The following is a 23,508-nucleotide window of genomic DNA, read 5'->3' on the forward strand; positions in this document are numbered from 1 at the left end:
GTGCATAGATTCAACTGAGACATTTCTCAAAGAGCTGTACTGACATGATAGCATCACACAGTTGTTCGACCACATACTAAATGTTCTTTATTGGATTGATATCTGGTAACTCTGGAGGCCATCTAGGTACAGAGAACTCACTGACATGTTCAAGAACCCAGTTTGGGATATTTGAACTTTGTGACATGGTGTGTTATCCTGCTTGAAGATGAGTGCACTTTGGTCATAAAGGGACACACATGGTGAGCAACAATACTGACATTTAAGTGGTGTTCATTTGATACTAAGAGGCCAAAAGTGTACCAGGAAAATATCCTCCACACCATTAAACCACCATCCCCAGCCTGAAGTGGCTGAATGTCGCAGCACATATCCAGACTCATCAGACCAGCCAACATTTTACAATCTTCTGTTGTTTCAGTGAGCCTTTGTGAACTATAGCCTCAGTTTTCTGTTCTTAGCTAACAGCAGTGGCATCTGGTGTGGTCTTCTGCCCATCTAACCATTCTCTTCTGACCTCTGACGTCAACAAGGTATTTTGGCCCAGAGATGTTTTCTGTTTTCCAGGCCATTGTCTGTAAACCCTAAAGATGGAAAGTCCCAGAAGATCGGCAGTGTCTGAAATACTCAGACTAGCCTATTTGGCAATAGACCAGCAATAGACCAGCCTAATTGGCACCAACAACCATGCTACATTTAAAATCACTTAGATCACTTATCATCCCCCTTGCTCAGTATGAACATTAGCAGGCTGTCTTGACCATGTCTACATGGCTTAATGAAGCGAGCTGCTGCCCTGTGACTGGCTGATTATATATTTGCATTAACAAGCAGCTAAACAAGTGTACATAACAAAGTAACTGGTGAATGTATATAAGCTCATATGCAAACTCATATATATGTTATATATTCTAATCTCTTTCTCACCAGTTAGCCGACATCCAAATGCAAGTAACTCCAAACTGTCAAAGCTGATTAGTTGTGTTTGGAAATGAAGGCACCTTTGTCACCTATATATTAGAGACCCCGTTCAGTAAACCTACTGTTTGGGTAAAGGATACAGTTTTCATCACCTGTCCGGTTCCTGGGTGGCCCTGGCATGTTGAGGAGGACTAGCTTGGCCTCTGAAGACTTTTTAACAATGACCTCATTCAGCCGGAGAGCTGTATGCATACGTCGCACATTGGAATGGTTCCTGAGAATAGACAAAGTCACAGAGAGCAAGTCAAAACATATCCATGCTGATTAGCATCCAGACATTTTATTTTAAAGCGTATGACACAGAATTTTGTGATGCCAAGTGGAGACATGGGTGACATGGCGCTCAGTCACACATTTCTTTTTAAATGATTGTCATCTGCTCACGTGGTTGAGTTGAACGTTATAAAACATGAGTGGACTGAATGACGTTTATTGAGACTTCAGTACTTACAGGTTCTCCCACTCACTGCAGCATGGCAAAAGGAGAAATACACCATTATCAGTGCTAAACTGTTCATGTCTTTAGTGAAGTTCATTTCTCCCGCAAGCAAGCCTAAATCTTATATTAGTAGCCATTTCTGGTGTTACAATAATTCGAAGAAAGCAAACAACACAATTAAGAGACTCAGGGTAGTTCAGTTTTATAACAGCCAAAGGTTCCCTAAGCATTGGAAAATACTCACGGCTTCATATTGAAGATGTCTTTGATGCCCTCTGGTGTTGCTGCTCCAGGCGGCTTGGCTGGCTCGCCGTCACACTTCTCAGTCCAGGTCATCTGGACCTGCTCCCCTGGGCTCTGAGCCCCCTCTCCAGGGGTCAGCGGAGTGGCTGGGGTTGCAGGGCTGGCTGGGGTGGTATTGTCATGGATGAGCTGAACCTGGGCAGGGGGGGACACAGGGGAAGAGGCCGACTTTGACTATGAGACGAGAGGATAAGTGGACGGATGTGGATTTACATGTACATTACATGGAAGGTTGAAAGAGTCACAATTGAGGTGGAAATGTAGGAATGCAGGTAAAGTCACAGAGAGCCACAGTGTTTGAGAGAGGGAGAGGAAGGAGAAGTGTGATTAGGAAGCCTTATGCTGCTTTATTTATATTAAAGGCTATTAAATTATGCAAGTCTTTTTCAAAGGAAAATACTATAAGATGCTATAAGATCAATTCAACGGAAAACTGAAAATACCAGAAAGGGAATCCATCTTTTTTGCTGCAGTCAAATGATTCTAGCTTTTGATTAATATTTGGAAAATGAAACAAAATACTTTCTTGCTCTCTTGCAAAGGACTAGATAAAATGCTTGATACCTTTATCACTCACATATTTTTATGATGAACATGACCCTACCACTAGCAGCAGTTAGCGTCGCATGACTAATGACTCTGGCTGTTTTAAAGCCCACATTTTAATCTGCACAGCCTCTTATTTCTGTATGTTGTTTTATGTACAGTTAAAAAATTCTGTCAAGATTCTGCTCGGCAGACTGAGCTGGATATGTTTTCAAGTATTTATGCTAAGCTAAAGGTTGGTTCCAGTTTTATATACAAGCACTATAAAGGTATTCAAAATCTCAAACTGCCCCTTTAAGACATGGACAGTTGAATGCTTCAGTGCTGCTGTTCTTTGATTACCTTTAGTCTGCATTTCACTGTTTTGATGTTATCCAATTTTGAGTCATTGATAAATATTTTAATTTAAATAATAAAAATCTTAACACACCAGGGTGCTTTTAAAAAAAAAAGAATTCTGTGACCATACAAACAAACGTTATACGTTAAACGTTATATAGCGCTGCTGGAGAAGTTGATCCTACCTCTTCCTCGGGCTTCTCCTCCTTGCTGCCAGCAGGTGGGTCTTCAGTCACACTCAGTTGGGTGGTTACAGCAGCCGGGTTCTTACGCCGGATAGACCCACGGGATGAATCAGTGATGCTCTGGATCTGTGAAGACACAAATGAAGGGGCAACATGAAAAAAGTGATTTGAGCTTCTTTTTTCATATATATATTATATAGCATCTCATATATATATATATATACATACATATATATATGTAGTGTTTTACCACATTATTTTAAAAAAGCATATCAGGAACCTAAAAATCTGAAATCTGCTGAAATCCTGGCAATAATAATTTATTAAAAACTAAAGAAAAGTGAAGATACAGTTGTGGTCAGACCTTTATTATCCATGATTACTTGGGCCTTTTAATAATTGTTTTGAACTGTTCTTTTTCCACGCTGGAATGATTGTACAGTCTTTAATTTGGCTGCATACGTTTCAATTTATTTTGCATTTCTTGAATCCACACAAGGTCAAAAGGGTACATACATGCTCAAACATATACATGCACTCACTTAAATATTTAGTAATGAAAGCTGAAGATTATACAGTGCCGGGGCTTTGTCAAGTTTTTAGCGATCACGATTGACGTTGCCGGCATAAAAAGGATTTCTTTGACACCCGTGGAATTGCCCAATACTCAGAACAATGGGAAAGTCCAAGGATTTCAGTTAAGATCTAAGAAGGAAACTGCACATTTGCACAAGTTAGGAAGGTGTCTTGGAGCCATTTCTAAACAACTTCAGCTGCTAAGATCACGAGTTCAAACAATTGCACATAAGAACAAGTCACTCTTGCTTAAGAAGAAATTGGGTAGGATGTTCAGGAACAACCTATGGACCACCAAAACTCAAGCCTACCATGAACTGGAAACTGTTGGAACACCAGTGAAATGAATTTTGCATTTTCATGGAGTAAGAGAGTACTGACTGAGAAAGAAGCCCCAGCTCCAAAATCGAAACTTTCAAGCTCAACTGAAATTTGTGCTGCCCACGTGGACAAGCCAATTGTTTTCTGTAGAAAGGTTTTATGGTCACGTGAGACAAAGACTGAGGTATCTGACCACAACATCAAGAGATGCTGCGTGGCATTTCTTGACATATGCAGATATAGGAGTAAAGGTGAGGCTTTCAAATCTGAGAACACTCTACCAGCTGTCAAGCATGGTGGTGGTAGCATCATGGCTGTTTTACTGTTAGTTGTATTTATATATAGTACAAAAAGGACAGACTAATGAAAAAGGAGAATTCCCTCTAGAATTCCCTTACAACTTCACCTAAAATCAACAGCTAGATGGATGAAACTGGGACAGAATTGTGCATTCCAACAAGACAATTATCCCAAACACCCAAACTGGTTTTGGAATGAATAACACAGGGTACCTTAACCCTACTGAAACTGTATGGCCTAAAAGACAAGTCCATGCCACGAAACCAACCAGTCTAAATGAACTTTACTAATTCTGCCTACAAGAGTGGTCACATATCCTGCCAAAATTATGCAAAAATTTGCTAAATTACATTTAGCCAAACGCCATTTAGCCATTTATGCCCATGATGAGTGTATGTACACTTGTGTGCACAAATATAATTGCACGGCACATATTACATTTATGGATCAGGGACAATTCAAGTTCAACAAAGGTATTAATGAAACACAGATATCAATATCTTTCATTTACCATACCAACCTAAGCACCATCATGCTGTCAAACAGCAAAGTTTCTGCTGCGGCTGTGGTCTGATAGAAAGGATAAATATGGTGTCCTACTGCTCAAATTTAACCATAGATATGCTTTTGTCCAGAGGGGCTGGTGTGTCATGTTAAGTCAAGTCAAGTCCAATCACGCCAAGCTGTGCCAAGTCGGCCTGTCAAGTCATGTCAGGTTTATGAGTGCATCTTTGAGCGTATTTCAAAACAAAACTTGGCCATAAACAAACTTCCTTACCTCTCTCTCACGTTCATTCTTTGTCAGATTGATCTTTTTAAGCATCTGCGAGCGTTGTTCCATCACCAGGGTCTTCTCGTAAGTGTAGGCTGAGATGTCACTGTCATGCTAAGAAAAAGTAACGTGTGGGTTTATTATGCATATTTTTCTTACTACAGCAATCCAAATCCACTACATTTCTCCTGTGTAAACCTGTCCCCATCTCTTCTGACTTATCTTTTGACATTCAGACAGAATGCAATCACCGCTTACTTCTTTTTTCTTAGATTGGAGAAAATTCACCTGTGAAGGGTTAAGGCTGAAGTATACGAGAACAGAACTAGTTTAAGCAAGATGCTGACAATTTTAGACAGCCTTTTCTTGAAGACATTTGTGGTATGGACCCATTGTTGTACACACAAAAAGTGACAAATTTGACTCAGGGAAGAATGAAAAAAAAGCTTGTGTGAGAAAATTACACTGCTGCCTAGTTTCTCCCCACTGCACACATGGTTAGTCACTTCATATAGTGCACATGAATGCCTAATTGCAGGTTTTGCTTAGAAAATGCTGAAGAAAACCACAGGCTCTCTCTACTGCCATGAAACATTAAAAGTATTATACACTAAATTACAAGTGATAAAATTCTTATTCCTTAATTAAGGGCTTTGGAAAGCCAGACCGACACTCAGCTTTAGAGTGTGCTGCTTTTCTAGTAAACACAACCTAGGGAAGGAGGCTTTAGACAATATCCGATCACCTGATATTCATATTTCATGCTGTCCTTTGTGCCATTTACTGGGCTTCTGTAGTGCAACGATCTCAGCAGTCGTGCAGTACCTTTGCCTACCTTTGTCTAAAGCAATCAAGCTTTGAGCATTGCTGAACATTGTAATGATGTTGCCACCTGAAAGGTACTGAAATTAAAGTACACAATATGAACAAAAGTAATCTCTGCAATTGTTTTCAGTGCCGTTGCCACAGGTGTATAAAATCAGGCACCTAGCCATGCAGTCTACAAACATTTGTGTTTTGTTCCAAAGAGCTCAGTGAATTTGAGTGTGATAATGTAACAGGATGCCAGTGTTGCAACAAGCCATTTTTTTGCAATCCTTGTAGGTGTTCCACAATCACCTGCAAGTGGTGTTAATGCAAAGTGGAAGCATTTAAGAATCACTGCGACTAAAAAAAACAAAAAACAAAATTAAACTGCGTAAAGTTACAGAACAGGGTCGCTAAGTGCTCAGTACTTCTGTTCATATTGCGTTTGTATAGAAAGCATATATCTTGCTTTGAGAAAACTCACCATTTCTACAACTTCTATCATGGCATCAATACGGAGGTGATAGAGGAATGTGGTCAGGTCCTTTTTCATCTGGATGCTGTTGTCGTCCATCTGGGCCACAGTAAAGATGCGCATCTTGCACTTCCTCCAAACCTGCAGAGCAACAACAAATTATGAGGCATCTCCTCACACGTCTGTAAATGGCCTGTATTTGTATAGTGCTTTACTCAGTCCCTAAGGACCCCAAAGCACTTTACACTACATTCAGTCATTCACCCATTCAGACACACTGGCAATGGCAAGCTACATTGTAGCCACAGCTGCCCTGGGGCGCACTGACAGAGGCGAGGCTGCCGGACACTGGCGCCACCGGGCCCTCTGACCACCACCAGTAGGCAAACATGGGGTTAGTATCTTGCCCAAGGATATTTGGCATGCAGCCAGGAGGCAGCCTGGGATCGAACCACCGACCTTCTGATTAGAGGCTGACCTGCTCTGCCACCTGAGCTACAGCCACCCCAACTGTGTGTCTGTATGGACATAAAAAAAAGCGTTCATATCATCTGTAAGAAATTTGGTTCTGATAGTGTGAATCCAGATTCTACGTTGCCTTTACATGTTTGTGAGTGCACATGGATTTCTTTAAGTAGTAACTATTGCAGGGTACCTTGTGCTGGCGGAGCAGGAAGGGCAGCAGCATCAGCATGCCTCCATCATGGACGATCCACCACACGTCAATGTGACCCTCGGTGAAGCGTTCGCCGTTGGATGGGAAGGCTGAGATGTTCTTTGGGACGAGCAGAGCCAAGTTAGCAACGGTAGTTTCTCTGACCAGCTCTGCAGAACAGACAGACATGGAAAGATTATGATGTGTTGGTTACACTGCATCTGCATTTTTAAATTGTTCAGGATTTTGTTTTGAATGTTTTTTCATAAACCTATGGCTGATATCAATCAGTGATTTTATTTTATATATGAGCCCTTGTTTTTGGCAGTATTTTTGTTCTTTTTTCCTTCCTAGTAACCAACCAATGAAGTTCCTCCAGTGCTGATGCTCATCTCCTTGCCTCCAGTTGCGTGGCCATGAGACCAAGACAGCATTGTGTTTCAGGCCTCCCAGCCCACTGGCCTGGAGCAGATGTGATGTAGCATCACGCAGGTTAGAGGACACAGTCACCTGACAGAAGCCCTTCACCTTCTCTGTCTCCATCAGCTTACGCAGTGCCTAGACAGGCAAGAGGCAAGGCGGAGAAAAGAGCTGTTACCACAACAAGCACCGCTTATTATGAAGGTGGCAACGGTCAGACTTGATGTTTCATTTGATTTAAAAAAATATATTTGCAATAATATTTTGGGGTTTATGGGTTCTTCCATAGTCATATTTTACATTTTCAAATACTTAATTAGCTATATAGAAGAAACAAATATACATTGAAAGCTATATGTAAGTGTTTAACGTGATTTTTGATAGATGTGCAGAAAAGTCTGCAGGGAAAATATAATTAAGAGACTGCAATCAACTTGTGGTTACACAATATCGTATAGTTCTGTTTACAGTAGCTTCTGTAACTGGATTTAATATTTTAGCGACAATAGTGCAGATTTTGGTCTGTTGTTGTTGCAATGCATTGTGCTGAAAAGTTTAATAAGTTCCAGTGATTGAAGAGGTACAGGCTGTCATTTACAGCATTACCTGCTCTGCACGCTGCGCCTGTTCATAGTTGTTCAAGAACGTGCCCCCTAGAGCTGTCCCAACAATGGTTAGACCTTTGCCTGCCTTCAGCTGGTTGGTCAGTGAAAGCAGACGAGGCTGCTCCACATTTTGCTCTGCATCTGTACTGACCAGCACCAGCAGCTGAGGCCTGAAGAGAAGGGAGATCAGAGAGGAGAGGAAGTGATAAGACAGAGTAGAAAAAAGTAGAAGAGAAATGAAAAGAACAGGAAGAGCTGTGAAAAGACAAATAAAGCCACGGGGAAAGGAAAGGCTGAGATGGCCAAGTAAAAGTCCTTGTTTGGAAGGAGAGAAAGAGAAAAAAAATAGCAAGAAAGGTTGATGTTAATATGAATTTACAAATACTTGATTCTCCGACAGCTGTGACAAGAAGGGTCCTATTACGTGAATAAATGAGAACACTCACAGACATGTGGTTAATTTCTACGGTAATTAGAGTCATGGTAGAGCAACACAGCATACGTGTGTCATACCTCCAGTTTTTGGTGTGTGGGGGACCTTCCTCCAACCGCATGAGAGCGTAACGTGCAGCACTTAGAGACAGACCCCGTATTCCATCGCCCCATTCTTTCTCCGCACTGTGACACAGGCAAGTGCCAATCAATATTTGTCAGTCAAAACATGAACAACAGTTTTTGCAGCTTCACTGTGAATTTAAGAAGTGACAGTGATACAGACAGCCCACCGAAACAAATCCCCTTTTAGATGACAGTTTGACATAATGCAACATGATCACAAGGAATCACAGCATTTAAATACTCAGTGTGTATAGGTCTATACGAATACACTAGAAACATGGTTGATTAGTTACGGTCTTTCAGTCACAGATATGATCAAATTTCCTTCACTTTTCCATGATGCTACACCTAAGATACAGAACTAAGGCTAAAGTAAGAACAGAACAGCACACCTGCTCTGCTTTAAAAAAGCACTACATGCTAAGAGATCTGCTAAGAAAGAAACAGTAATATGGCAGGAAAGTTAAAAAAAAACATTGTTAGTGGAAATAAAACCTAAAAAACACCAGTTTCCATTTAAATTACAGACAAAAATTACAACTTGGAAAGAAAGACCATTTTCACTAAGTATGAAAAAACTTTTGAAAAAAACAAAACAGAAACCACCTTATATAAAATACCATCTAAAATACACTACCAGTCAAAAGTTTGGACACACCTTCTCATTTAAATGGTTTTTCTTTATTTTCATGACTATTCACATTGTAGATTCTCACTTAAGAAATCAAAACTATGAATGAACACATATGGAATTATATAAGTGTGAAAAGACTCAAAACATGTTTTATATTGTAGATTCTTCAAAATAGCCACCCTTTGCTTTGCACACTCTTGGCATTCTTTCGATGAGCTTCATGAGGTCGTCACCTGAAATGGTTTTCCAACAGTCTTGGAGGACTTCTCGGAGATGCTGAGCACTTGCTGGCCTTTTTGCCTTCACTCTGTGGTCCATCTCATCGCAAACCATCTTGATTGGGTTTAGGTCAGGTGACTGTGGAGGCCAGGCCATCTGGAGCAGCACTCCATCACTCTCCTTTTTGGTCAAATAGCCCTTACACAGCCTGGAGGTGTGTTTGGAGTCATTGTCCTGTTGAAATGATGCTCCAACTAAATGCAAACCGGTTTGGATGGCATGCCGCTGCGGGATGCTGTGGCAGCCATGCTGATTGAGCGTGCCATCAATTTTGAATAAATCCCCAACAGTGTCACCAGCAAAGCACTCCCACATCATCACACCTCCTCCATGCTTCGCGGTGGGAACCATGCATGTAGAGACAATCTGTTCACCTTTTCTGGGTCACACAAAGAAACGGCAAGTGGAACCAAAGATCTCAAATTTGGACTCATCAGATGAAAGCAAAGATTTTCACTGATCTAATGTCCATTCCTTGTGTTTCTTGGCCCAAACAAATCTCTTCTGCTTGTTGCTTTTCCTTAGTAATAGCGTTTTCTTAGCAGTTATTGAACAGGTGATGTAGAGATGTGTCTGCTGCTGGAACTGTGTCGCATTTATATGAACTCTAATGAATTTAGAGAGATGAATTTATCCTCAGCAGCAGAGGTGACTCTTGGTCTTCCTCTCCCGGGGCGGTCATCATTTGAGCCATTTTCACCGTAGAGTTTGACAGTTTTTGTGATTGCACTTGGGGACACATTCAAATGTTTTGTAATTTTCTAGACTGACTGATTTTCAGCTCTTAAAGTCATGATGGACTGTTGTTTCTCTTTACTTAGTTGATTGGTTCTTGCCATAATATAAATTCTAACAATTGTCAAATAGGGCTGTCAGCTGTGTACCAACCTGACTTCTGCACAACACAACTGATGGTCCCAACCCCATTAAGAAGGCAAAAAATTCCACATATGAACCCTGACAAGGCACATCTGTGAAGTGAAAACCATTTCAGGTGACTACATCATGAAGCTCATTGAGAGAAGGCCAAAGGGTTTGCAGCGTTGTCAACAAAGCAAAGGTTGGCTACTTTAAGGAATCTAAAATAAGAGACATAAGACATTTTTTTCTTTGCTACATAATCCCATATATCTCGCTTCATACATTTGATGCCTTCAGTATGTATCTACAATGTAGAAAATAGTAACAATAAAGAAAAAACATTAAATGAGTAGGTGTGCCCAAACGTTTGACTGGTAGTGTACACAGAGAAAGTATTTAGTTTAGCCTTTGTCAATTTGACAAGCTGCAGAAAGAGGTGGTTTGTTACATATGATTATTAACTGAACTCAAATCTTGCAAAAATTTTTTGAAGAGGTTTATAGAACAACTTTACCTAGAGTATAAAGTCTGAGGAAGATCACATATAGAATAAAAAACAACTCAACCAATAAAACAAAAATGTTAAGATTTGCTAATTAAACACCTACCATCTGTACTCAAACTCACTCAGGAAACTAACTGAAAATAAAGTAAACTGAAAAAAACACCTGATACAGAAAAACACTCACCCTGCAAACTCGATATACTTGTAGATGGAACCGGCAATTACCATAGCGACAATGGCGTAGTACCAGGAACAGAGGAACATAAGAGTAAGACACAGGCTCATCCCCAGGAAGGAAAGAGTCCTATAGAGTGGAATGCAGAGGCAGACAGACACATGCAATATAAACTGTTTGTGAATCTTGAAATTCAACTTCCTTCGCTTTGTTGTTGGTGAACTGACCAGTGGTAGAACTTGAACCGTGGTCTCCAGTTTGGTGTCCTCAGCAGTGTCTGGAGTGCACATGCCAGATTCACAAACATGTAGCACATCAGGAAGAACCTGCAGGAAACACATATGAACAGGATATAACAAACCTCTTCTTACTTACTCTAACAATATAAGAAAGAGCTCACTCGTTGAAATCCAGAAGGGCTGTTATGTTAACATCTATGACATTCACTTGTATTTATGACTGCATTACCAAAGAAAAAAGTGGTCTACCCCTCTGAGACCATAAAATTTGGTATTTGCATTGTTTAAGTAATAACAGGGGACCAGCTGCTCTGAAATCCCCCACGGTTTTATTCCCCATAATCTATTTATTTTTTCAAATGGCAAGAAATTAAAGGATTTTTTTCCCAAGTCTTACATGGAGAGGATGGGAGCGACTGCATCCAGGGAGGCAATGAGGATCCCACTCTCACAGATGCAAGCCGTCAGCAGGAGGGACCATGTGGGTTCTCCGTTGGCCTTCCCGTGGCCAAAGATCTACAGTGCCGGCATAGAAAACATGTTTACACCACTTCAATTTTAGGAGTATGTCTGCATAAACTTCTTCCTCTACCTTTTTAATTCTAGTCAAGTCATTACATGTATATGTTGACTGTATGTAATAAATACAAAACAGATTCTATGAAAGCAGAGGATGTAATAGTGGTGATGACACCTATGCATTTATGCTTTGAAGCCTCACAGTTAGCATCTTGGCCTTCTTGCTTTTTTCTATTTTGAGGAGAAGAACATATTAGGTTCTCTATTTGGATTTAATATTGAAACAACTTTATTGGTACTAATGTCATTATTGATTCAATTTACTCTGATTACTTTCCTTACTGATTCATTATCCATTTTCTATGTGAAAATTGGTGTATAATACAATTGTTTTACTGCACGGCTCTGAATATAACATTGATAAAAGTAAGTTAACTGTTGAGACTTTGATTAAAATAGATTTAATACTTTTTGTGATGGTTCTTCTCATCTCAAATCCATCCCCAAGAATGCACACTCACAAATTAGCAAACTATCAATCACTAATGTGTCCAAAGAGACCTCGATTTATTATATTTTGTACTGTAAATAAGATAATAATTTACAAAATGAACATGATTGTGTAGTGAAGAAGAACTGAAACTAATAACTGAATACATAAAATCATTAGGATATTGTTTTCTGAGCTAAATCAAGTACGAAGCAGAGTAACTTTCTCATACTTCCATACAATTTCATTTCTTGGCCATTATAAAGAATGCCCATTGGTTTCACTATGTCCACTTCTTCTATAAAGTCTGCTGTAAGAAGAAAACAGACTGACCCGAAGAGCGGGCACAATGCCATCCTTGGCAATGGCCTGCATGAGACGAGGCGCTCCCGTCAGGCTCTGGAGGCCTGCTCCACAGGTGGAGAAGAAAGAGCCAATCACAATCACCCATGGTGATGGCCAAGCCAATGTGCCAATCACTAAGTTCCCATGGACGCCCTCTCCGAACCTAAACACGATTAACCAAGTGCTCAGTCTCAGACTTATTGTTGTATTTAGGGATGATTTTTATCCAATCAAGGATAGACTTACTTGTCCCTGAGGACCACACCCTCAATGCAGGCACCAAACAGAACCACACTGGACATGTCTGAGCAAATATGGTTCAAGAAAGTAAAGTCATTTCATAACGATATAAATAAATGGTAAATATTCAACACTTTTTAGTGAGCCTTGGTTTAGTGATTATAAGAATTATAAACCTTTCCATCTGAAGATGCACTTAATTATCTGATAAACCAATTAAGTGCATTTGCTGAGGAAAGACGTCAATCGTTTTTGTGTAGTAAATCTCTGAGATAAGATGCATATTACATTGCATGTAATATGTCTTGGTTTCATTAACTGGTAAGTGCATAGACAGCTCAATGATGTGATTAGAGATCCTAATCAGATCCTAATCAGATCAGCCATTCTATTATAGCTGCTTCAGACTACACGGTATAGGCTGCCTTATATGTTAAAGCACATAAATGGCAGACATGTGCTCAAGAATTTTGTACAAAGAGAAAAAAACTTAAAGCATTCATTGAAATATTAACAAGGTTTCACATGACAAAATAGCTCAAACTCTAATACCAAATTATAATACCAATATTATTCAGAAGCCAGCTGCCATGATTTAAACAAAGATAGGAAATGTGTTCTCACGAATGGTAGATTCATATTTTGGACTACTTGAGGGCATTAGACTGGTATCACAGAAGTTATGGCCTTTTCAAATTTAAAATGCTGACCTTTAATTATGAGGCTTCATGCAGGCCGGTGAGTGTGTTTGTGCAGACACGTTAGTTAAAATCTAAAATTTGTAAACTTGACCTTTTCTTACAGTGTCCTTTATGAACTGATCCGTTTTAAATATCACTACAAATTCATTATCCCAAGTTTGATCACAACAAGGCCAGACATAAAATATAGGTACAGTGAGGAAATAATTATTCAGTCCCCTGCTGAATTTGAGAGGGTCCTCATTTACAAAGAAATTATAATTCTCTAATTTTATGGTAGTTTCATTTTAATGGAGAGAAACCTTAAAATGAAATTTTGAAAAAAAAAAACAATCATTACATATTTGTGTGTCAGTGAGTTTAAGTATTTGTTTAAGTATTGTACATGTGGCACACAGATTATAATCAATCACTAAATAATTGTAACTTGCAACACCATTTCACAGAGTCTTACGTCCCACTACCATGGGTATGAGCTAAGAGTATTCAAAGGATGTCAGAGACAAGACTAGACCTGCACACGGCTGGAATTGGCTTCAAGACCACCAACAAGAAGCCTGGTGAGAAGGTAATAGCTGTGATTATTCATGTAAGATTTTGCCTCGTGGGGTTAGGACAGGGGTGGGCAATCTCAGTCCACAAGGGCCGGTGTCCCTGCAGGTTTTAGATGTGTCCTCAAACCAACACAGCTGATTTAAATGGCTAAATTAGCTCCTCAACATGTCCTGAAGTTCTCCAGAGGCCTGGTAACGAACTAATCATGTGATTCAGGTGTGTTTACCCAAGGTGAGATCTAAAACCTGCAGGGACACCAGCCCTCGTGGACTGAGATTGCCCACCTCTGGGTTAGGATGATCATGTGAAAGATGGTGGATCAGCCCAAAACTACACAGGAAGAACTTGTTAATGATCTGAAGGCGATTGGGACCAGTGTCACCAAGAAGGCCATTGGTAACACACTACGCTGTAATGGACTAAAGTCTTGCTGTCTCCCTGTTCAAGATGACACATTTATGGGACCATCTGATTTTTCCAGTGAACTCAGAAAAGACTTGGAGAAGGTGTCTTGGTCAGAAGAAATCAAAATCAAGCTCTTTGGGATCAACTCGATCCTTCCTGTTTGGTGCAAGAGAAATGCTGAATAGGACCCAAAGTAAACCATTTCACCAGTCAACATGAAGGTGGAAGCATTATGCTTTGAGGCACTGTTTTTGCTGATGGTACAGGATGACTTGACTGGATTGTGGGGCCAATGGGCGGTAAAATGTTGGACAAGAGCCTCTTTTCTTCAGCCACAACACTAAAGATGGGTTGCGGATGGGTCAGCTACCATGATAATGACCCAAAACATACTGCCAAGGCAACAAAGAAGCGGTTAAAGAAGAAGCATATTAAGGTCACTGAATGACCTAGTGCAGGTGTCTGCAACTTTCAACATTAGAAGAGCCATTTTAGCTCCTCCTACCAGACAATGGGAGAAAAAGAGCAGCACAACTGGAAGATGGGCGGATGATGGCTGTAATTGGGAGAGAATCAATTAATAAACTGGTATATGTGTAACTCTAATCCTAGCCCATGGCTCATGAACCACATTTTGCAGCTAAAGAGCCACATATGGGTTGCGAACCACAGGTTGCTGACCTGTGGTCTAGCTAGTCTCCAGAACTCAATCCTATACAGAATCTTTGGAGGGAGCTGGAGTTTCGAATTATTAAGTAACAGCCAAGACAATGGCAAATCCCTCCTTAGGTGTACAAACTGGGTGATCAGCTACATCAAACTGACAATGGTTTCTCTGCCAAGTGCTAAGTCATACTTTGTTTGGGGGTAAAAATACTTTTTCATTTAATGACATTCAAATGAAGTCAGAATTTTATGTATCGTTTTTTCTTCTGGAGTTTTGGTTGATATTCTATCTTTCTCCGTTAAAGGGAAGCTATCATAAAACTCTCCATTTCTTTATAAGTGAGAAAACGTATAAATTGAAGGGGATCAAACAATTATTTTCCCCACTGTATATGCAGTGGTGTGTGAGGGCCCGTGATGGCAGTTGTTAAAGGATACAGACAGTAGAGGTGGTGGTGATGGCTGCAATTGTTCCAATGGGGATTGACTTCTGTGCATCGCGCAGGTCTCCAGAACGGTTGGATCCAGCCATGATCCCTGGAGAGACAGTGAAGTGACAGTTGTTACCAAGATCAGAGATTTGTGCACATACTGTAGAAACACGTGTGCCACAAACAGCAGAATGTAGTAATTTCAGATAAACTCACTCAAGCTGAATAAATATAAATGTCTGACATTGAGAACAACACCAGGGATGCCATTTCTCAGATGGTTAACAAAAGAATCACTCAGCAGCACACTGATAAGTAAACAAATTAATAAATGTGTCAATGATGAACAACAATAAGAACAAACTAAGTGGACAGAAAAGTTTATGCTTTCACCTGTCACAGACGGGAAGTAAATGCCAACCAGCAATGTGAAAAAGCTGGTGATGTCGGCTAACACGTAGCGGTTAGCGTTGGTTAGAGGATCGTCCTGGTCTTCCACTGACTCCATCTTATCCCTGGAAATGAGGTCCCCTTTCTCATAGTAGTTTCCAAACAAGTTATCTGGATTGGCATTGAAGAAGCATAGAGAGGACTAGAGTTAAAAGATTCATGCAGACAGAACCTGAAAATAGGTGTTTTTAATCCTTCCATGTTAGCCAAATATTCAATTGGTGACTGAACTCCATGACTAATTAACAAATTTACTTTATTCTTCAGCCATTCAAAATTGAGTTAGTCACTATTTACAATTTCTAATTAGTTTATTAAAATCAGTAAAAAAAAAAGATGCTTTCAGAAAACAGAAACATGAATTACTTCGCTTGAGTAGGTGGATTTGGGAGGTTTTATCTCCCCCTAAAAATGGGAGATAAAATATGATATGTTTTATCTCTAAAAAATAAAGTCAAAAAATTAAAGTGACTTTTAAGTGTGACTCCTTAATTCAGAGTTTACTGTTACACCAGGGTAAAACAAGGCTTGCCTAGCTGTGGGCTTTCTTAGGGTTTCAGGAAGCCCAAGGCTAAGAAATTAGTTTGCTCTACTTTGTCTTTGTAACACTAAATCACCATTTTTAACATTTATTAAAAAGATCTGAAAGCAAATATCTAGAAAAATGAATCAACGTTTTAAGTTCTTTTTACAACATTTAAAGCTGCTCGTACTGGAGTTTCTTGATGGAGACTCCAACTATAACAACAGATCAATGGGAAAAACAGGACATTCAGACCTAAGAAAGTATTTTATTGTAAACATTTCATTAAAAAAAAGAAATCTAGAAAAGAAAGCCAATGAATTGTCAGTGACCCAGCAGTATAGAAAGATGAGAATTGGATCCAAAACGAATGAACCAACCTGCCAAGATTCCACTAGTGACCCCAGGGATGCCCTGGATCTCAGTCACATTGTTGGCAACAAAGTATTTGTCACAGGTAGCGTTGAGAAAAGGTGAATCACAGAACATCTGCCACAGCTGGGTTGTAACTGACCCATTAGCTGTCTCAATGGTCTTGGCACAAACATCAAAGGACTTCCACACCAAAGTGCGATTCCCCAAAACACACACCCTAGAGGAATAGAAAAGCACACAATTTTGAAATACTGCTGCTGTAGCGACTTTTGTGCATGCGTGTTTGATGTAAACAATTTATTTGGACTTTTTTCTTCTTTAAATTAATTTTATAGTTAAACAATATCTGTTGTTTTAAATTGTTTTCTGACATCTATTGACACCTAGGTTAAAACAATGATGGGTATCACGTTATAACACTTAGTTTTCAGGTAAATTCATCTCATTTTTAAATATGTAAAATAAAAAATAACGCAAATTAGTACTGGTGCCTTTGTACCACTGATATAATAATGGCATGTTCTCCAAACCTAGCATGTAATTATGTGTTGCTTTTTCTAAAACAGCATGTAGATAAGATGTGTGTTAGTCTGGGCTTTTGTTACCATTTCAGCTTATATAATATTGGATTATCTTGGCTCTAACTGCTTACGGGAATACAGGTGGATCCATGGCGGTCTTGATGACTCCGGCGTAGACAGCCAAGATGGAGAGAATGACACATGCCAGAAACACGAGTGCCAGCTTGTTAACATATTTTACGCCAACGAACACCACTGTGGCCATGGAGGTCAACAGGATGGTCCCGTACACGCGCATGTTATTAAGCAGGGCAGCCTCGGCCTCAGCACCCTCTAGGCCCTCCAGGGGAAATATGGCTGCTTTGGGCACAATGTAGATCTGCAGAGGAAAGGAGCTTATTTATTTATCTTTGACTTTATGTATCCAGGGAAATCAGCAGTACTTTTATCATAAAAAAAAATCCAGAAAATATCATTGCTGCTCAAGGACATCTTAGTGGTACATGTTTTGGAAGTGCGACTTTCACTCCTCACCTTCTATGGCCTGTCTGGGGATTTAAACTGGCAGTTTTCAGGTTACAAACCTGCCTCTCTACCTCACTGTTTGCTGCTAAATGGAAAAGAAAGATGTATATATATATATTTTTTTATTTAATGTATCGCTTTTTCTGTGTCATGTCAAGTGTACAGCACTTTGTTTTCTCCTGGTAGTTGTCTGAAAGTGCTATATAAATAAATTGCTTGCTTGCTTGGATATAATAAAAAAGGTGAGAAAGGCAATGAGGGATGAGATGAGTAAAAGAGGACAACTCTGTGAAGTGTGAATATATGGGATGTCACATTAAAAGTCCTCTACTGGAGCTTGAAGCACCAACTCGTACTACTGGCTGCTATTTTAATTCTTAATTAAACAACTCAAGCATGGTATTAATATTAAACATTAACTGCCATTATTACACTTTTACTACGGGTCAGTCTAAGAATAGTCAGAAGATAGATGGTAAACCCCTAATTAGACCGTCACTATCTGTCATCAGGTTTAGATGATTCATTGCAAGGCTGTTACATAAGTGTGAAAATTTCTGTCTTTTTTCTCTCAGCCTGAACACTCTTTATCACTATGAAGAGCAACAAGAGAACAAGCAGTGAGTTGTGGTTTCGGTCATTTGGCTGAATGCTAAGAACAGCACATCACTAGGCAAACAAATCGTAGCTTCACTGTGAACTCTTCATGGTTCCTAAAATAGCAGCATCAGTTTGTGTTCCTGACTTGGGTGGAAGGATGAAACATATTCAAATCAGTCTTCCTCAAGATCCGCTCCTTACAATTCTGCAAGGATTGTTATTTTACAATGGAAACTAAGCCAGCTTTGACCCAGAAGACGGAATTAACCTCCAGACACGATCAAACTCCATATCCATTAGAGGCATCCAGAATAATATTATTAACAATAAAAAATGACAGTTGATAACAGTGGACCAAAGTGATGAGAGCTGTTTCAAGGAATGATCCTGTTACTCAGGCAGCGTCTTCATCCCTTATAATGCAGTATTTGCATAATTACCCAATATCCCATGCAACATGGAGGCATTGCAGTGGAAGAAGTGTGGAGTGAAAGGCAGAGGAGGAGAACGAGAAAGAGGAGGAGAGAAGCGAAAGATTGAGATGAAAGATTGCGCCATTTCAAAAACTAATCAGAATTCACATTGAAGAGCACATACTGCGAGAAGAAAATAGCTTCAAAGAAAAGTGATGATGAAAATCAACCAAAGGAGAAGAACATGCAAATGCTCTGCTTTGTATTTGTTAGAAGCGTGACATTTTTTTTGTTTCACTTTGCACTGATTGGATTTCAGGAATATCAGAAGTTTCATTGATGTGGGTCTGACCAGTTGGAATAAACAACCCCCCCCCCCCTCCCAAATTTCAATTAATATACTTAAATTAAGGATTTTATGGTTTCTTTTTTTTAAATTTATACTAGACTTGTTGTACTCTCTAATAACTGTTCCCCTCTTTAGAAAAATTGAGTCAACCAGAGGTTTGCAGGCAGGATTAAAAACGAGGGATCATATTCCTTCTGCTGAACAACAAAAATAGTAACAAGCATGGATGAGATTAACAAGCAATACAGGTCATTGTAGCTACAGGAGTAAATCTATCAAATCATCCTTTTTTAATATATATTTAAAGTGGAGATATTATGCTATTATGAAGGCAAATAACGATACTAACTGTGGCCAAAGTCAAACACCAAGTCAGACAGAAAGATAAACAAGGATTATTTTGAACTGTAAATCATACAAAGCTACTCTGCAAGAGTCCAAGAATACAAGAATACTTTGATCTGGAAATGCACATAATAGGACACCTTCAGAGGAGCAATTTGACATTTGGAGAAATACACACTTGTTAGAGTTGAACAAGAAGACTGACACACACTTAATATGAAGATTGGAAAAGGGTAAAACAAACTCACTCTAAAATGAACAAACAAGCAAAAAAATAAAAGCTTATATTACAACACTGAACAATCACGTGAAAACAAAATTGTAAATTAGAACTGGAAAATGTTTGTTGTTACCTGGTTAAAACAAAGAAATGAAAGAAACAAGAAAAGATTAGCCACATTCCCTGCACACATTAGTGATTAATGTTTAAATACCTCTGGGCTAGCGGTTTTGTTTCACTCCTTGCCTTTAACCATTGAAACGTTTCCAATGTTGGCTTCAAATCTGCTTGGACCAGAACAACATGGTGCAAAAATCTTTTATATATTACCAGTATAATTTAATATAAAGGGTAATATTTTGCCACTGGAGCACAACAAAGTTTCCCTCAGAGTTGTGGGTCTGACAGTGTTATCACCTTGGTAAAAATTGTCAAAATGTGATGTTGGAGGGTTTACTGCAGGGAAGAAAAAGCTGTGATTTGAGTGGTCATCCTCTACTAACCTGGCAGCTCACATCGTTTTTCTTTTAGGTCATCGTGGTCTTGTGACATCATGGATGAATAAGCTTGAAATGGATGTCATTTCAAATAGACAGGATATTAGACGCTTTTCTCTCTCACTCACATAGAAGTGAACTCAAAAAATAAATAAATAAACGTGGCAGCTGTTTGGGATGTATTACAAACGTCCAAAAACAAGCATTTAACCAGAATCAGTTCCAGAATAAATAAGTGGTTCAAAACAGGCAGTTCACCTGAGGAGAAGTGCATCACTTAATATGATTCATAAGACCATCTAAGACTTGGTGATCGCTGATTGGTTGAGGCATGATGGGGTGAGTCAACTTTTAAATGGTCCTTCCACACTCCAGGCTGGATGTTTGACACTAGCAGATAAGCTGTTTTCACACATGCGTTTCATTTCTAAACATTAACCTGCACGTGAGAAAGCATAAGACGTGCTCTGATATTAATTGCTTTTTAACCTCTCAGCTGCCCAGCACATACGATACTCGGTCGAGCCCATGTGAGAATAGTGAAGGTAATACGATTCACAGCAAGCAAGGAGGTGTCATGTTTTCTGCTTCCTGCAAGCTTTCCTAAACCAGAGTTAGTATTTGTGGCAGTGAGAATGTGTCTGAAGCAGACCTCCCAAATCTCTCTAAAGGTGAAGAAAGAGGTGAAGCTGTTACAAGACAGAGACCTGGACAACGTGGCCAGGACTTTATTATTATTATTATCATTATTATTATTATTGTTCTTTAACCACTTGCATGGTCTGAGGGTACAAATGCCATAATATTAATTATGGCATTAAATACTAATAAACTATGCTACACTAATGAAAAGAAAAGAAAGTTAACATGTTACTGCCTGGTGATGACATTAACAAAGTCAGAGAGAGTGAACACAAAGAGGGCGTCATTCTCACCAAGAGGAGCTCAATAGCTCCAAGGATGTACATGGCTCCAGCGTACGTGGTCCCCAGGTAGAAACAGATTCCGACCGCTCCCCCAAACTCAGGGCCCAGTGAACGGGAGATCATGTAGTAGGAGCCTCCAGCTACACGAACAGCACAAAATCACTCTGAAGTACTCATTTAATGGGTAACTTTGTCTGTGAGGAGACTAAACGATGACATCTCATGCTGAATCATACATATATTTTTGTATCTGTTAATTAGTTTTGACATTAGCATGTCACTATGTTGAGTGCAGACATTTACTTCAATTTTGTCTCTTTTAACGACTAACATTTTACACAATCAAATAAAAGAAACTTGACAACAAAGAACAAGAGAGATGTTTAAAAAACTGTCCACTGTGTACACCAGTGAATATCCAGCAGATTTCTTTAAAATTAAAAAACGATTTCCATACATTAATGATAGAAAATAGTTTTTTCTGTAATGCTTTTTTATTTTGGTAGACTGCTTTCTGACAGTTGTAATTTTTGCTGAATTTGCTAGAAAAGGTTTTCTTATTATTGCATCTTATCACACTGCTATACACAAATGCACAAGCAGTGTGCAAATAAATTAACTGAACATAAATAAATAGACCTTAATCAGCACTTTGGAGCAGCACAAGGGTTGGGACTGGTTATAACAGAGACAGTTATAATTGGCATACACTTCCACACTTCTCTACAAGCCTGTAATTTGCTCTGACCCCTGCTGGATGCACACCAACTGGTAAGACGCAGGCCATCATTACTATGTAAACTCGCTTATAAAGTGTAGCTAGCCTGCATATGCACGTTCATGTGTCTGTGTACAGATACAAACTTGCCGATGCAGATCTTCATGACAAGCATTTGGCTGATGCTTTATTTTGTGTAAATAATGTTGCGTGACAAGGAGCTAAAGTGCACAAGATCCCAGACTAAAGCTTTTAATGTTTCTGGAGATATCAAGCTGCGCTGGGTGTACTGTGCCAAAAGCAATCAGCGAAAAGAGAAATTTAGAAGCGGACAGACTCAAACAGCGATGACTGTGTGGTGCCAGCGTCTGCTCACCCACCTGGCACTACTCCATTGGTAGCGATGGCACTCATAGAGATGGCAGTCAGCATGGTCTACACAGAGAAGGACAGAGGAGCAGGAAAAGAAGAAATTAGATCAAATTTGCAAATTACGCACACAAGTTTTTGATCTTTTCAACTCTGAAGAATACCATTTATTGTTTTCTTAAATTGTGAACTAAACCTCAATGAATAAGGTGTCATGGCTATTTATATCACCAACAATGAAATGAAACTGGTAAACTAAATCTAAGTAATAAAATAAAAACAAAACTAAGAGTCTGATTTAGCTCAATGCTCGCAACCACAATGCTGTATGTGCAAATCAAGTTAGTTGGAAAAAAAACCTGAAACAGCTAGCTCAGACTCCATCTTAGATAAACATGCAATAATCAGCACTAAATTCAAAGGAGAGATCACACTAATCGGGATGTGGCAGGAACTTAGTCATAAATCTAAATGTCAGACATCTAAAATACATGACTTGATGTTAAAGCTTGAGCAGTTAATGTCAGTCAAAGTCATTGGAACTATTTCACTTCAACACAGTGTACGAATATGTGAAACATTTTCAAACCCCCTTCAAGATATTTCAGTACAAGCCTGCCTCTGTGCTGCTGCAATAGTGCATGTTGAAAAGTTAGTGGATAACCCTGATCCATCAAGTCATTAGTTTATCCTCTTGCTACCATGGATAGCTGAAAAAAATTGTAATGGAAGCCCATCTAACCGTTAATGAGGCTTTTCTGTGGATACCAAAGACAGAGTAGGGTCTTTCCTGCATTGAAGAATTTTTAGCACATTCCTAGAGGCTTTCAGCAGAGCCTAAAGGAAATCAACAGCAATATGCTAATATTTATTCTACTCCAGTTTTGTAATTGGAGATGTATTTATTCACGAACTACAGACATTTTGTTTATCAAATGACCAGAAACAAACAGGAAGAATGCACATATTTCTGTCAAATAAGGCAACAGAGACTTATTGGCCTTACTGTAAGTGGACCACTCATGCTTATGTGTATAATTAACTCCAAAGGCCATTTCTGAGCAAGAAGCCCCCAAAGAATTAGACTGCTTGACATTGCCATCACTAGAGCCCCTGGCACTGCTAAAAATCGTTTACTGTTTTAATGTTCTGTCCTCACTTTCACATTTTATCAGATTCTTTTTAAGCAAACTTCAATTCTTTTATTTCCTCCAGGTAAAGTCCTTCATACCAGCGCCAAGCAATGAATTTTCCCAGCATAGAATTAAAGAACGGACAGGCTGCTCGTTGATTAGATAAATAATAACACCACAGGGCCTGTCAACAGCTGTCAGAGCACATTCAGACATC

General features: G+C 39.4%; 1 protein-coding gene across 4 annotated transcripts in view; it reads right to left on the reverse strand.

Annotated features, from left to right (window-relative positions):
* Positions 1–23,508, reverse strand: part of slc12a5a (solute carrier family 12 member 5a) — a 178,900-nt gene that overhangs the window by 7,689 nt on the left and 147,703 nt on the right. For 2 of the 4 annotated variants that reach the window (XM_084929353.1, XM_084929355.1), the window contains exons 5-25: positions 22,170–22,224; positions 21,081–21,211; positions 17,328–17,575; positions 16,681–16,892; positions 15,721–15,888; positions 15,335–15,433; positions 12,576–12,633; positions 12,318–12,492; positions 11,373–11,491; positions 10,964–11,062; positions 10,746–10,865; positions 8,238–8,342; positions 7,726–7,894; positions 7,062–7,257; positions 6,700–6,869; positions 6,054–6,185; positions 4,769–4,876; positions 2,794–2,919; positions 1,665–1,897; positions 1,433–1,447; positions 1,062–1,195 (exon numbers count right to left, since the gene is read on the reverse strand). In XM_084929353.1, the coding sequence (XP_084785479.1) occupies positions 1,062–1,195; positions 1,433–1,447; positions 1,665–1,897; positions 2,794–2,919; positions 4,769–4,876; positions 6,054–6,185; positions 6,700–6,869; positions 7,062–7,257; positions 7,726–7,894; positions 8,238–8,342; positions 10,746–10,865; positions 10,964–11,062; positions 11,373–11,491; positions 12,318–12,492; positions 12,576–12,633; positions 15,335–15,433; positions 15,721–15,888; positions 16,681–16,892; positions 17,328–17,575; positions 21,081–21,211; positions 22,170–22,224 (2,872 nt within the window). The remainder of the gene's footprint in view (positions 1–1,061; positions 1,196–1,432; positions 1,448–1,664; positions 1,898–2,793; positions 2,920–4,768; positions 4,877–6,053; positions 6,186–6,699; positions 6,870–7,061; positions 7,258–7,725; positions 7,895–8,237; positions 8,343–10,745; positions 10,866–10,963; positions 11,063–11,372; positions 11,492–12,317; positions 12,493–12,575; positions 12,634–15,334; positions 15,434–15,720; positions 15,889–16,680; positions 16,893–17,327; positions 17,576–21,080; positions 21,212–22,169; positions 22,225–23,508) is intronic. The other 2 variants (XM_084929354.1, XM_084929356.1) reach the window with 1 other exon arrangement.

The sequence above is a fragment of the Perissodus microlepis genome, chromosome 5, assembly GCF_051167445.1.
Source record: "Perissodus microlepis isolate ML-2025 ecotype Zambia chromosome 5, ASM5116744v1, whole genome shotgun sequence".
Classification (NCBI taxonomy): Eukaryota; Metazoa; Chordata; class Actinopteri; order Cichliformes; family Cichlidae; genus Perissodus; species Perissodus microlepis.